General features: G+C 47.4%; 1 protein-coding gene across 2 annotated transcripts in view; it reads left to right on the top strand.

Moving 5' to 3' along the window:
* The window catches only part of slc27a4 (solute carrier family 27 member 4), a 60219-nt gene extending 58896 nt beyond the window's left edge, over positions 1 to 1323 (top strand). For both annotated transcript variants that reach the window (XM_078550088.1, XM_078550087.1), the window contains exon 12: positions 791 to 1323. In XM_078550088.1, the coding sequence (XP_078406214.1) occupies positions 791 to 948 (158 nt within the window). In that variant the 3' untranslated portion in view covers positions 949 to 1323. The remainder of the gene's footprint in view (positions 1 to 790) is intronic.
* The last annotated feature ends 14976 nt before the right edge of the window (positions 1324 to 16299 follow it).

Raw genomic sequence — 16299 nt, 5'->3', positions numbered from 1 at the left:
TCTCCCAACGGACGGAAACTCTGCAGCGCTTCCCCAATACTAACCCTCTGACAGTGCGACGCTCCCTTAGTACTGGACCCCCGACAGTGCTGTGCTCCCTCAGTACTGCCCCTCAGATATTGCGGCGCTCCCTCAGTACTGCCCCTCGGACAGTGCGGCGCTCCTTCACTAGTGCGGCGCTCCCTCAGTGCTGCCAGTCGGACAGTGTGGTGCTCCCTCAGTATTTCCCCTCGGACAGCGCGGCGCTCCCTCAGTATTTCCCCTCGGACAGCGCGGCGCTCCCTCAGTATTTCCCCTCGGACAGTGCGGCGCTCCCTCAGTATTTCCCCTCGGACAGTGCGGCGCTCCCTCAGTATTTCCCCTCGGACAGTGCGGCGCTCCCTCAGTATTTCCCCTCAGACAGTGCGGCGCTCCCTCAGTATTTCCCCTCGGACAGTGCGGCGCTCCCTCAGTATTTCCCCTCAGACAGCGCGGCGCTCCCTCAGTATTTCCCCTCAGACAGTGCGGCACTCCCTCAGTATTTCCCCTCGGACAGCGTGGCGCTCCCTCATTATTTCCCCTCGGACAGCGCGGCACTCCCTCAGTATTTCCCCTCGGACAGCGCGGCACTCCTTCAGTAGTGCGGCACTCCCTCAGTGCCCCTCAGAGTGTCAAGCCTAGATCAGGTCTGTGGAGTAGGGCTTGCATCCACAATCTCCTGACTCTGAGACCCGCGTGCTCCTGAGCCACAGCTAACGTTAAGTAATTGCTTTCCCGACTCTGACGTTTCATTTTTCCTTCATGTTCCCAGGAACATTCAAATTCCAAAAAACAGACATGAGAAAGGAAGGATTTGACCCCAGAGTCATTAAGGACAGACTTTATCTCCTGGATCAGAAACAACAGAAGTATGTCCCTTTGGACGAAGAACTCTTCAAAAGCATCCAGTCAGGGAAACAGAAGCTGTGATTAAAAATGGATATATCTATAAATATATGTTTACCTCACCCTTACTGCTGTCAGTAGCCATAAAAAGCAAAAGGGATAATTAATTCAGTTCTGTTACTTGACCAGATTTGCATGTACAGAAACTTTACAGAGATTTCCATTATTTTTCTTTATCTAAGTTTATTACAGATTTGCTAGTAATTTATGAAGAGCAGTTATCACAATTTTGCACAAGAGAATTACAGTTAATTTTTATTGTCTGTGTCGTTTGGTTTGGTGATCTTCAATTGGGATGGAGCGTTTTATTTATTTGTTTCTTCTTCAGAGCTCTGTATAGCATCCTCAAGTGTTTGAAAATGTAATTAAACAGGATCCGAAAGGGGAGATGGGCTGTCACGATTTGATCTCCCGCTGAAATATCACTCAGTCTTGGTCCGTTACCACCTTTAAACTTATTGATCCTGGGTGCAGGGAGGGATGTGTCCAAACTTAGACTCCGTACCTAAGGAAGGATATATTTTGCCTTGTGCAGCAAAGATTCACTGGGTAGCTTCCTGGGATGAGAGAGCTGTCCTCTGAGCAGAGATCGAGTAGATCTTTGTTTATTTGTTCGTGGGATGTGGGCATCTTTGGCTAGGCCGGCAATTTTATTGCCCATCGCCTTCTTGAACCGCTGCAGTCCATGTGGTGTAGGTACGCCCACAGTGCTGTTAGGGAGGGAGTTCCAGGATTTTGACCCCGTGACAGTGAAGGAACGGCGATGTATTTCCAAGTCAGGATGGTGAGTGACTTGGAGCGTAACTTGCAGGTGGTGGTGTTCCCATGTGTCTGCTGCCCTCGTCCTTCTAGGTGGTAGAGGTCGTGGGTTTGGAAGGTGCTGTCGAAGGAGCCTTGGTGAGTTCCTGCAGTGCATCTTGTAGATGGTACACACTGCTGCCACACACTGGGTGTCGGTGGGGAGGGAGTCGATGTTTAAGCTGGTGGATGGGGTGCATATCAAGTGGGCTGCTTTGTCCTGGACGGTGTCAAGCTTCTTGAGTGTTTTTGGAGCTGCACTCACCCAGGCAAGTGGAGAGTATTCCATCACACTCCTGACTTGTTCCTTGTAGATGTTGGACAAGCTTTGGGGAGTCAGGAGGTGAGTTACTCCCAGTCTCTAACCTGCTCTTGTAGCCACAGTATTTATATGGCTAGTCCAGTTCAGTTCCTGGTCGAGGATAGGAGGGAATGCGGTGTTAAGGTTACAATCAGTTCAGCCATGATCTTATTGAAAGGCAGAGCAGGCTCAAAGGGCTGAGTGGCCTACTCCTGCTCCTAATTCATATGTTTGTATGTCAATGGTAAACCACAGGAAGTTGATATTGGGGGATTCAGCGATGGTAGCGCCATTCAGTGTTGGGGGTGATGGTTAGGTTCTCTCTTGTTGGAGATGGTCATCGCCTGGCAATTGGGCATGAATGTTACTTGCCACTTCTCAGCCCAAGCCTGGACATTGTCCAGGTCTTGCTGCATTTAGACATGGGCTGCTTCAGTACCTGAGGAGTCACGTATGGTGCTAAACATTGTGCAATCATCAGCGAACATCCCTGCTTCTGACCTTATGAAGGAAGGAAGGTCATTGAAGAAGTAGGTGAAGATAGTTGGGCCTAGGACACTACCTTGAGGAACTCCTGCAGTGATGTCCCAAGACTAATGATTGACCTCTAACAACCACAACCATCTTCCTTTGTGCTAGGTATGACTCCAACAGACATATAGAATGCATCTATATTCTTTGGAGCTTAAAAGAATGAGAGGTGATCTCAGTGACACTGTGACACAATATAAAATTCTTAGAGGGTTTGACAGGCTAGGTGCAGAGAGATGAAATTCCCTGGCTGGAAAGTCTAGAACACAGGGACACAGATAAGGGGTCGATCATTTGGGACAGAGATGAGGAGAAGTTTGTTCACTCAAAGGGTTATCTTATGAGGAAAGGTTGAACAGATCAGGCCCATACCCACTGGAGTTTAGAGGAATGAGAGGTGATCTTTCTGAGGGGACTTGACAGGTTTTGCCCTTGAAGCAGGAGTCTAGAACTGGGGACACGGTTTAAAAATCAGGGCTCTCATCCATTTAAGACGGAGATGAGGTGAAACTTTTTCTCTCAGAGGAATGTGTGGCACTCTATGCTCCTATGTTCTTCCCCAGAGAGCAGTGGAGGTTGGGTCATTGAATATATTCAAGGCTGAGTTAGATAGATTTTTGATAGACTAGAGAGTCAAGGGTTATGCGGGGGTTGGGGGGGAGGAGATAACAAAGTGGAGTTGAGGTCACAGTCAGATTAGCAACCTTATTGAATGGTGAAACAAGCCCGAGGGGCCGAATGGCCTACTCCATCTCTTCGTTCTTGTGAATCTTCCTTTCATTGTTGGTGGTCTCCTGCACTGTGGGACCCCCTGGTCTCCTGCACTGTGGGACCCCGTGATCTCCTGCACTGTGGGACCCCGTGATCTCCTGCACTGTGGAGCCCGGCCTCGATCTCTCCCGAGATGGTGAAGGTTTCTCGGACTTTTTTGGTTGGAGTTATTGCAAGATCCTGGGATGGGCCAGGACAAGGCGCAGAGAGATTCGGAGTTTCACTCCTCATGGCAGCTTCAATGTGAACGGTCTGATGGGATGGAAGATCCCCTATTTTCTGATGAAAGGGAGATGAGTTGGGGCATTCTAGTGGGTAAGGGCCTGCTACACAAATCTGCTCCCAAGGAGCACTAGGCGGGAAGGTTGTCACCATCAGCTGGACAGCCAACCCAGCGGGAATCAGGGAAGGTGCAGTTAAAGGAGGCGGTATTTGCGTTTCTGCATCATCCAATGCATTTGCATTACTCAAATCTTGCCACTGGGCGACACTGTGCGGGTATGGGGGTGCCAGCCTGCAGTAGAACCTCTTCAGCAATCAAAGGCCTTTGTTCTAAATCATGCTCAGTGAGTACCTAGTATGATGAGGTCTGGATTGAGCACCGGCGAAATTTAGTGCACTGGTGTTCAACCCCTTCTATAATTTACCTCACTATAGTGTAGTTCACTGTGTTAACACAGCCGATGTTAATTGCTGTGCAAACCAAACCCCAGGGGGAAACTTTTCCCTACAGGCCATACTTTTTTTTTTTGTATTCTGAAAATGAGAAGAAGATGTACCGATCCCAGCAGCAAGAAATCCAGTAACACTTTTAGGATTTTGAAAATTAAAAGTAAAAGTTTTATTAACAAGAAGAAAAGAAAACTTGTGCAACTGTAAGCTTGTGTGCTTAAATAAAGTTAGTCTTACAAAACGTTCCCCCAAAGGACTCCCTAATTGATCAGACCCACAAGTAAACGCCTTCCAGGCAACACTTACTTATAGATTTTAACTGTAAAAATCAGTAATATTACTCAAGGCACACTGCTGTAGCTTTAATGAAGGCATACCACATGATCTCTAGCTCTCTTTCACTCTGCTGTGGAAACCCAAGACTTCAGAACAAATCTGCTTCTTGTAGCCTAAGACTTTTCTGGCTTAAATGGATGGTTGATTCAAACTGCATCTTCTCCCAGCCGGTAGCTACAGCTAACAGCTACATCTCACAGCTCAGCTCCCAGCTCTACCTCAACAGCTCACCACAGTGACTCGAAAATACCTTTTCTCCCCTTTCATCTCAGGTTCCATTGTTCTCACACCTCTTTGAAACTTAAATCCTTCCAAATATAAAATCTTTCCTATTTCTATTTTGTCTTTGTTTTCGGGTCAATAAAATATAATACCCCACTTCTACTTACCTATGGAACTCATGCAAGGTGCACACATATTTCCTGTCTCCTCTGACTTCCCTTTGATATTCAAACAAACTCTCAAATTATCTAAAAATTCAAATGTTGGGTCTAACCTATTCACTTGTACCTCAAATCTAACACCTCTATCCTTTCCTGTTTCAAACTCCACAGACAACCTGTCTCCTAGTAACCTCTGCCCAGCTCAATTAAATCATTTACACAGACATAATGCCTTCTTTACAGAATAACACAATATTCTACAAAATATTAAAAAGAATAACCTCCATTTCTCACAACTGGCCTACATTGAGCTCCCAGCCTGGCAACGCTTTAATTTTAAAATTCTCATCCTTGTTTTCAAATCCCTCCATGGCTTTGACCCCTCCCTTTCTCTCTAACTTTCTCCAGCCCCACAACTGTCCTAAATCTCTGCTCGCCTCCAATTGTGGCCTCTTAAGCATCACTGATTTTAATCGTTCCACCACTGGTGGCCGTGCCTTCAGCTGCCTAGGCCCCAAGGGCTAGAAATCCCTCCGCTATGTCTCAGCCTCTCTCCCCCTTCCCCCTCGCTGGGTCAAAATCCTGGAACTCCCTCCCTAACAGCACTGTGGGTGTACCTACACCACATGGACTGCAGCGGTTCAAGAAGGCCGTTCACCACCGCCTTCTCAAGGGCAATTAGGGATGGGCAATAAATGCTGGCCTAGCCAGTGTCGCCCACATCCCATGAAAGGATTAAAAAGAAGATGCCCCATAAGGCCTACCGCTTTGACCAAGCTTTTGGTTACCTGCCCTATTAATTCTAATGCTCCTTTGGTGTCAGTTTTTGTTAGATTACTCTCCTGTGAAGCATCTTGGAACATTTTCTCATTATTGGCACCATATAAATGCAAATTGCTGTTGTCAAATGAGCAGCGAGGTTGACCTCATGAACAAATAAGACAGAGTAAAGGGGTAGAGAATATAATCCTGATTGAGGTGACAGCACTGGAAACCAAATACAGTGCTTATACCTGTGTGTCTCCTGTTGGAATGACTTATTTTAGGATGAGGTAAATGTTGCGTTGACCAAGATGGCAGACATGGGGCAAATTAAACTCACCTCTGCTTCCCTAGCAACAGAATCTGCATCAGACGCTCTCGGGTCAGCTGCAGCACACGACACGTGAAAAGCGCCCTCTCCTCCACTTCTGTAATTTGCCTTGGCCCCAGCTTCTCAAATCTACTCCCTCACCTGGCAGAGTGGCTTCCTACCATCTCCCATGGCAACCGCTTTGGTGTCCTCTCCGGCTCTCACAGATCATTTCGGGGTTGGAATCACCGTGGGCAGAATTTTATGACGTCGGGCGAGCGTGCTGACATCGTCGCGCACTCGCGCGATATTTCGCTCGGCGGGCGCACGGGAGAGTCGGCAGCATGCCCACCAACAATTAAGAGGCCTATTAAGACCATTAACATACTAATTAGGAGCGATTTATCACGGCAGCCTTTGGATTTTGAGGAAACCTCACCCACTGGCAGGATGAGGCTTCCAAGATTGATTTTAAAAAATAAAAACGTGTTGACAGAATCTTTATTATCTATATGTTCAGGCGAGTGATTCCTATGTGGGGGACATTATTTTCTAGCATTTCGTAACCTTTCTATTTGTGTTTTAAATTCTTCAGCTCCCTGGGGCTCCCGCCCACCCCACCCCGGCAGCGCTGAGCTTAGCGCGCCTTTCACGCTGGCCGGCCGCTAATTGGCCAGTCGGCGTGAAATCGCGGTCGGGGACCGATCTCAGGCGGCTGTTTCCCGGGCCTGCCCGCCCGATGACCCGAAAACCCTGCCTTGTGTGTCCAGGAAGCAATGGGTTAAAGAAGGGCCCGAACCGACTGCCCTCCGGGACCTTGAAAGCCACAGAGGGAGGTTGTCTCTCGAGCTTGTAGCCAGTTGCCTGTGCACTAGTTCGCCTCTTGCTCCATCCGGTGGGGGTTACTCGGTACCACCAGGTGAGAGACTGTGGTGAAGAACACGGTGTGATACGAGCGGCCAGTTCACTATCACTAACGTGGGTTAAAATGACCCTCCCCGTCCCGCTCTGTGTCTTCCTTTGGACTGGCTCCACCTGCTCCGACTCAAAAACTTTTGCATCCGCGTCGGATAGAATCCCTGAGGTTTACAGCCCCGAGACCATTCAGCCCATCGCACCTGTGCCAGCTCTGGGAAAAAGTTCTCCAATTGGTCCCATATCCTCACACTTGGCCACAAACCCTTTTAAAATTTTTGACTTTCAAATATTTAACTACTTGCCTTTTCTGAAAACAACACGTGTCCTGCTTGCTGTTCAGAAAAGGAAGGCCTTTTTACTTTTAATACCCACTGTCAACATTAACTGCTTGCAATTAAAACACAGGTCAGATGCTAAAGTATCACAAAGGGCATTGGTGAGACTACATCTAGAGTACTATGTGCAGATCTAGTCTCCTTAGTTAACCAGGGATTCTATTAGCATTGGAAGCAGTTCAGAGAAGGTTCACGAGGTTGATTCCTGGGATGAAGATGTTGACTTATGAGGAAAGGCTGAGCAGGTTGGGCCTAAACGCATTGGAGTTTAGAAGAGAGATCTGATCCTATTGAAACATGTAAGATTCTGAGGGGGCTTGACAGAGTGGATGCTGAGAGAATGTTTCCCCCCCAGTGGGGCATTTAGAACTAGGGGGGCACAGTTTGAAAATACGGGCTCTTCCATTTAAGGTGGAGATGAGGAGGGATTCCTTCTCTCAGGGAGTCATTAGTGTTTGGAATTCTCTTCCACAGAGAGCAGTGGAGGCTGGGTCATTGAATATATTCAAGCCTGAGTTAGAGGAGGCGGTGGTGTAGTGGTATTGTCACTGGTCTAGTAATCCAGAGACCCAGGGTAATGCTCTGGGGACCCAGGTTCGAATCCCGCCATGGCAGATGATGGAATTTGAATTCAATAAAAACCTGGAATTAAAAGTCTAATGATGACCCATGAAACCATTGTCGATTGTCGTAAAAACCCATCTGGTTCACTAATGTCCTTTAGGGAAGGAAATCTGTCGTCCTTACCTGGTCTGGCCTACATGTGACTTCACATTCATGGCAATGTGGTTGACTCTTAAATGCCCTCTGAAATGGCCTAGCAAGCCACTCAGTTGTATCAAACTGCAACAAAGTCACAGAAAAGGCAATGGAAAAGGCACCTAGGCACTGGAAAAGACAACGGCAAACTCAGCCCTGTTGACCCCACAAAGTCCTCCTTCATCTGGGGGCTAGTGCCAGAATTGGGGAGAGCTGTCTCATAGACTAGTCAAGCAACAGCCTGACATAGTCATCCTCACGGAACCATACCTTACAGATAATGTCCCAGACTCCACCATCGCTGTGGGCCATTAGCAGCAGCAGAATTGTACTCGAACACAATCTGTAACTTCATGACCCAGCATATCCTGCCGCTCTACCATTACCATCAAGCCAGGGGATCAACCCTGGTTCAATGAAGAGTGCAGGAGGGCATGCCAGGAGCAGCACCAGGCATACCTAACAATGAAGTGTCAACCTGGTGAAACTATAACACAGGACTACTTCCATGCCAAACGGCATAAGTAGCAAGTGATAGACAGAGCTAAGCGATCTCACAACCAATGGATCAGATCTAAGCTCTGCGGTCCTGTTACATCCAGTCATGAATGGTGGTGGACAATTGAACAACTCACTGGAGGAGGAGACTTCACAAATATCCCCATCCTCAATGATGGAGGAGCCCAGCACATCAGTGCAAAGGATAAGGCTGAAGCATTTGCTACAATCCTCAGCCAGAAGTGCCGAGTGGATGATCCACCTCGGCCCCCTCCGGAGGTCCACAACATCACAGATGCCAGTCTTCAGCCAATTCAATTCACTCCACATGATATCAAGAAATGGCTGAAGGCACTGGATACTGCAAAGGCCATGGGCCCTGACAATATTCCAGTAATGGTGCTGAAGACTTGTGCTCCAGAACTTGCCGCGCCCCTACCCAGTACAGCTACAACACAGGCATCTACCCGGCTATGTGGAAAATTGCCCAGGTATGTCCTGTACACAAAAAGCAAGACAAATCCAACCTGGCCAATTACCGCCCCATCAGTCTACTCTCGATCATCAGTAAAGTAATGGAAGGGGACATCAACGGTGCTATAAAGCAGCACTTGCTTAGCAATAACCTGCTCACTGACGCTCAGTTTGGGTTCCGCCAGGGCTACTCAGCTCCTGACCTCATTACAGCCTTTGTTCAAACATGGACAAAAGAGCTGAACTCCTGAGGTGAGGTGAGAGTGACTGCCCTTGACATCAAGGCCACATTTGACCAAGTGTGGCATCAAGGAGCCCTAGCAAAACTGGAGTCAATGGGAATCAGGGGGAAATTTTCACTGGCTGGGAGTCATATCTAGCACGAAGGAAGATGGTTGTGGTTGTTGGAGGTCAGTCATCTCAGCTCCTGGACATCACAGCAGGAGTTCCTCAGGGTAGTGTCCTTGGCCCAACCATCTTCAGCTGCTTCATCTTCAATAAGGTCAAAAGTGGGGATGTTCGCTGATGATTGCACAATGTTCAGCACTATTCTTGACTCCTCAGATACTGAAGCAGCCCATGTCCAAATGCAGCAAGACCTGGACAATATCCAGGCTTGGGTTGACAAGTCATAAGTAATATTCGTGCCACACAAGTGCCAGGCAATGACCATCTCCAACAAGAGAGAATCCAACCATCGCCCCTTGATGTTCAATGGCATTACCATCACTGAATTCCCCACTATCAACATCCTGGGGGTTACCATTGACCAGAAACTGAACTGGACTGGCCATATAAATACTTTGGCTACAAGAGCAAGTCAGAGGCTGGGAATTTTGTGGAGAGTAACTCACCAACTGACTCCCCAAAGCCTGTCCACCATCTACCAGGCACAAGTCAGGAGTGTGATGGAATACTCCCCACTTGCCTGAATGAGTGCACCTCCCACAACTCTCAAGAAGCTTGACACCATCCAGGACAAAGCACCCCATCCACGAACATTCATTCCCTCCACCACTGATACACAGTAACAGCAGTCTGTACCATCTACAAGATGTACTGCAGCAATTCATCAAGGCTCCTTAGACAGCACCTTCCAAACCATGGACCACTACTATCCAGAAGGACAAGGGCAGATAGATGGGAACACCACCACCTGGAAGTTCCCCTCCAAGTCACGCACCTCCCTGAGTTGGAAATATATTGTCGCTTCACTGTCGCTGGGTCAAAATCCTGGAACTCCCTTCCTAACAGCACTGTGGATGTACCTACACCACATGGACTGCAGCGATTCAAGAAGGCAGCTCACCACCACCTTCTCAAGGGCAACTAGGAATTGACAATAGATGCTGTCCCTGCCAGTGAAGCCCACATCCCCTGAATGAATAAAAAAAGATTTTGATTGACAAGGGAGTCAAAGATTATGAGGGGACAGGCAGGAAAGCGGAGTTAAGGCCACCTCAGATCTGCCATCATCTTATTGACTGGTGGAGCAGGCTTGATGGGCCGAATGGTCTACTCCTGCTCTTTCCAGTGCATTTTTAGAAGAGGTCCTTCAGTGCTGTGACATAGAGTCATTATAGCACAGAAGGAGGCCATTCTGTCCATCGAGTTCATGCCAGCTCTCTGTAGAGCAATCCAGTCAGTCGCATTCCCCCACTCTATCCCTGAAGCCCTGCAGGTTTGTTTCCCCTCAAGTGCCCATCCAATTTCATTTTGAAATCATTCATCGCCTCTACTTCCACCACCCTCTCTGGCAATGAGACCAAACAGGTGAAGGAATCTTGGCTTATTTTATCCCCCACCCACAGTGAATCAATTTTAGCGTCCCCTCTATTACCGTGGCTAAGTTTTGGCCAGGGATATAGGGACATCAGTAAGTTACTTAGCCCTTCAAACCAACTGCCATTGGTAGAAACACAGAAACTAGGAGCAGGAGTAGGCCATTTGGCCCTTCAGGCCTGCTCCGCCATTCAATATGGTCATGGCTGATCCTCTTTCTCAACACCATATTCCCGCTTTCTCTTCATACCCCTTGATGCCCCTAATATCCAAAAAATTATCAATTTCTTTCTTGAATACACTCAGTGACCCGGCCTCCACAGCCTTCTGTGGTAGAGAATTCCACAGGTTGACCACCCTCTGAGTGAAGAAACTTTTCCTCATCTCAGTCCTAAATGGCCTGCCCCGTATCCTGAGACTGTGGCCCCTGGTTCTAGACTCCCCAATCAGGGGAAACATCCTCCCTGCATCTAGTCTGTCTAGCCCTGTTAGAATTTTATATGTTTCAATCAGATCCCCTCTCATTCTACTAAACTCTAGTGAATACAGGCCCAGTCGGACCAATCTCTCCTCATGCGACAGTCCTGCCATCCCCGCTATCATCCTAGTGAACCTCCGCTGCACTCCCAAGACCAAAACTGCACGCAATACTCCGGTGTGGTCTCACCAAGGCCTTGTATAACTGCAGTAAGAAATCCCTATTGCTGAACTCAAATCCTCTTGCAATGAAGGCCAACATACCATTTGCCTTCCTAATTGCTTGCTGCACCTGTCTATTTACTTTCATTGACTAGTGTACAGGGACACCCAGATCCCTTTATACATCCACATTTCCCAATATATCACCTTTTAAATAATACTCCGTCACCATTTAAATAATACTCATAATAATTCAAGGGGAAGCGCAGAGGGGTAAGGCTTCAGGATCCTCTGTCTTGGCTATGCTTGTTCTGATGTTATCCTGCATGGCAACTGAAGAGAACGCTTCCCTTCCATTGGCTGCGAGGAGAGCCACAATTTACCAATGACTGGTCGAATTCACTGTGGACGCACTAGCCCACATCCTCTGATTTTTTTTCCGTGTGCAGCTTGCAGTTAGTCCTCAGCAATCGCCCCCTGTTGACCTTGCAGCCACTGATTATGCAGCAGTACATGATATAGAGTAAATCCCCACAGGAATAAGCAATAATGTAGCCTTATGTGTCGTATATACTATTGCAGTAGGAGCTTTCCCAGCTTGGTCAGTACAATGTGATTGGAATGATTACTCATTCGGTGTGGGTAAATCATAGGTGATAAGTGAAAGCTCAGAATAATAGGGTGTATATCTTCTCTCAGATGTTATAAGTGTCCTAACGTTAATGAGCTTGGACATTCTCTATTCAGCTTCTTGTGGGTTTAGTTTTCACCAGTCGATAATTCAGCACTATTACGTGGTCTGAATCATTCAGCCTGCGAGTATTACTGGACTGGAAGCAGTAAATGTAACATTGATGCAGCAGGAAGTGGTGCACTGAATTTGGAATCATTAATGGAGCAGGGGAAGGGAGCCCAATTCTGCATCTGACACAGGCCGTACTGCCCAGGGAATGTTTAGATCATAAAATCATAAGAAATAGGAGCAGGAGTAGGCCATTCAGCCCATTGAGCCTCCTCCATCATTCAATAAGGTCATGGCTGATCTGATTGTGACCTTAACTCAACTTTCCTGACTGCCACTCCCCATAACCCTTGATTGACTCCCTTGTCGATCGAAAATCTGTCTGACTAAGCCTTGAATATATTCAATGACCCAGCCTCCACTGCTCACCGGGAAACAGAATCCCAAACGCTTACGACCCTCTGAGAGATTTAAGGTGAATGGTAGGAGGATTAAAGGGGACATGAAGAAAAGAATTTTCACCCAGAGAGTGTCAGGCATCTGGAATTCACTGCCTGAGTTGGTGGTTGAGGCTCAAATGCACAACTCATTTAAAAGGTACCTGGATCTGCATCTGAAGCGCTGTAACCTGCAAGGCTATGGGCCAGGTGCTGGAACGTGGGATTAAAATGAGGGCTAGCTTCTGTTTTCTTTTTTTATGGCTGGCGCAGACACAATGGGCTGAATGGCCTATTTCTGCTCCTTAACTTTTCTATGGTTCTATAGAAGAAATTCCTTCTCATCTCCATCTTAAATGGGAGGGCCCTTATTCTGAAACTGTGCCCCCTCGTTCTAGATTTCTCCAGGAGGGGAAATATTCTCTCAGCATCTCGCCTGTCAAGTCCCCTCAGAAACCTGTATGTTTCCATAATGACATCATCTCTCGGTTTTCTAAACTCCAATGAGTATAGGCCCAACCTGCTCAACCTTTCCTCATAAGATCATTTCATCCCAGGGATCAGCTTAATTTAATACAGCACGGAAATGATCTGAACACATGTCCACAGCACAAAGCTGCCCCAAGCGGACAAAGGTTGATGTTGTCAGAACAAGGTGGGTGGCACAGAAAGTGATGCCAAAGTGCATAAGCAGGCACAATGCTGAGTATAGAGGTTTAAAAACTCTGTCTGGGCAGAGTGGAAGAAACGTTTTTTAAGATTCATTTTTGGGATTTGAGCATTGCTGGCAAGGCTAACGTTTATTGGCCATCCCTATTTTCCCTTGAGAGGGTAGCGGTGAACCGCTTTGCATGCTATATGATGTAGGTACACCCAAAGCCCTCTTTCATCCTGTGGTGATCTGGTACAACTGAGTGGCTTACTCAGCCATTCCAGAGAGCAGTTAGGAGTCAACCACTCGCTGTGGGTCTGGAGTCACATGTAGGACAGACTAGGTAAGGACAATGGATTTCCTTCCCTAGAGGACAATAGCGAACCAGGTTAGTTTTTACGACGATCCAGTAATTTCATGATCATTATTAATGAAACTAGCATTTCATTCCTGATTTATTCATTGAATTTAAATTTCCCCAGCTGCTGTGGTGGGATTTGAGTTTATTTGTCTCTGGAATTTTAGCCCGGGTCTTTGGATTACTAGTCCAGGAATATTACTGTCCCCCTCAGCTGAGCTCTGCATCTGATCCATCTTACATTGGCCCATGCCCTGTGCTGGGCCTTGGGCTTAAAATTTGGCCAACACTCAGTGTGTTTCTAAGGGAATGCTGCATTGTTTGAGATACCTTCCTGTAGACAAGGCCTTAAACTGGGGACAAGCCTGCTTGTTTGGGTGGACATTAGGAGGCATGGCTGCCAAGGCTCCTTTAACTTGCTCCAAGTCTCATTCCCCTATCCCCCTGTGCTCGTGGACCTATATTGGGTCCTGGTCAACTAACGCCTTGATTTGAAAATTCTCATTGTTTTCAAATCTCTCCATGGCCTCGCCCTCCCTGTCTCTGTAATCTCCTCCAGCCCCACAACCCTCTGAGATATCTACCCTCTTCTAATTCTGGCCTCTTGTGCATTCCCAGTAATAATTGCTCCGCCATTGGCAGCCGTGCCTTCAGTTGCCCGGACCCTAAGCTTGGAATTCCCTCCCTACACCTCTCTGCCTCTCTCCCTCACTTTCCTCCTTAAAACCTACCGCTTTGACCAAGGTTTTGGTCATCTGACCTAATATCTTATGTGACTTGATTCCATATTTTGTTTTACAATGTGCCTGTGAAGTGCTCCTTGGGGTCCAGTGAAATCATGAGGAGTCAAATTCAGTTGACACAAAAGTTACCAGCAATTCCCATCGGCAAAATAGCAAAAGCAATAGAACAATCCCAAAATTCCACAGCGGTTGATCCGGATTTGCTGAACTTGAGAAATAATGCTGAAATCAAGGGTCATGTGACCATGCCAGACAATCAAAGCTGAGAGCCTGGACCTAAACGCAAGTTAAAAGTGTTGTCGATCGAGAGAGAAGGTGAAACTGATAGAGCAAGTGGAAAACTGTGGCGTGGAGCAGAAAACAGACATCGCAAAACAACGGAAGGTTTCACCATTGAGCTTGTCCACCATTCTGAAAACCAAGCAGAACATCCTGGAACGTTTGGACAAGCGGATATCTCCCCAGCAAGGAGGAAGATGAGGACGGCCGCCTATCCAGGCATTAAAGAAACTCTGCTAACATGGTCCAAGGCAGCCCGATCAGAGAATGTTCCCGGCTCCGGTCCAATCAGAAGGAAAGGGGAGTCTCCATGAGAAGCAGCTAGGCCACAGGGAGTTCACCTGCAGCAATGTATGGCTGGACTGATTCGAAACAAGGCATGGCATCATCTTCCGTGCGGTAAGTGGTGAGGGCTCTGACCTTACGACTGCAATGACAGATGTTTGTCTCCAAAGTGGCCTTGATCACGTCTTGAACAACTATGCACCACGAGACATTTTTAACGTGGATGAAACCGCATTGTTTTACCGTCTTTTTCCAGACCACTCTTATGATGTTTAAGAGGCACATGTGTCATGGCAGAAAGCGGGGCAAGGAACGCCTCACTGCTTTGGCCTGTGCCAACATAGATGGCGCCAAAAAGCTGCCTCTTCTCATGATAGGAAAGTCTCAGACGCCACAGTGCTTTGCCAAGGTCCAGACACTCCCCACACAGGACGAGGCAAATAAAACTGCCTGGATGGCTGCCAGTATTTTTGAGGAATGGGTCAGGAAAGTGAACAATGTATCAATGAAAGAAAATGAAGACTGCCCTCATCATGGACAACTGCCCCACACATTCAACATCGCCGGTCTCAAGAGCATTAAGTTGATGTTCTCGTCTCCCAACACCATCAAGCTTCAGCCAATAGATCAGGGGTCGATGAGAAACTTGGAAATCCACTACCAATGGCAGCTGATCTCTCAGCTTATTGAGGTCACCGATATGAAACAGAAATACAATCTAACTGTACCAGGGGCCATGTTGATGCTGCAAAAGGCTTGGAAGATGGTGAAGGAAGGCACAATCGTAAACTGCTTCAACCACGCTGGGTTCAAACAGGTTACGGCCGCACAAGACAACGAGAATGAGGAGGGGCAGTGTGAAACCAGCCATCCCGATGACGAGGCTCACCTGCAGGGGGGCCGGTATGGGGAATTCGGCAGAGACAGCCATGGGACATTTACATACGACACATGACGGAACTAACAGGTGATACAATCGTAGATGCTGTACGTTCTTCAGCTGAGGAAGCCAATGACCCGGAAGATTCCTGAAGAATACCCACCTGTTTCCCTAGTTGATGCTATGAAGGCTGTGGCTCCAGGATTTCACACTGCAGCACAAAAACACCAAAAACATGTTCGACTGCATTGGTGACATGGCCGACTGTGTCCCGCACGTCCGGAAACCACACACGAAGCAGATAAAGATTTTCTGGTTCTAACTCCCAATGTTTCTCAAGGTCAATACAACGTAAACTATGAACAAATGGAATAAAGATTTTTTCACTCCTTTACTGTGTGATCCTTTATTTGAATCTGAAAAACAGAAAGTAATGTGTTCTTAAAGGCACATTGGGTTACATAGAGTCAGACCATCCTCTTGGCTATCTATCACAATGTTCTGCTTAACCCAAATTTGAAGGCGGCTCCTCTGGGATTTGACTCAGAGAGTTTATTGTGTTAATGACGAAAGGTGCTAAATAGAGGTTGTTGTTGATGATGGTAAGTTTGGTGTTCAGGAAGGATGAGGTGAGGTAGGCCTCAGGAGTTGGTTCAAACTGGCTGAAATGTGGAGTGAGTCTTCCACCTGTGTCCCGCTCAGGCCTCCCAAGGCTCTTGGCCACCCCCAC

The sequence above is a fragment of the Cetorhinus maximus genome, chromosome 10, assembly GCF_964194155.1.
Source record: "Cetorhinus maximus chromosome 10, sCetMax3.hap1.1, whole genome shotgun sequence".
Classification (NCBI taxonomy): Eukaryota; Metazoa; Chordata; class Chondrichthyes; order Lamniformes; family Cetorhinidae; genus Cetorhinus; species Cetorhinus maximus.
The sequence above is the reverse complement of the archived record's forward strand: the minus strand, read 5'-3'. Positions and strand labels throughout refer to the sequence as shown.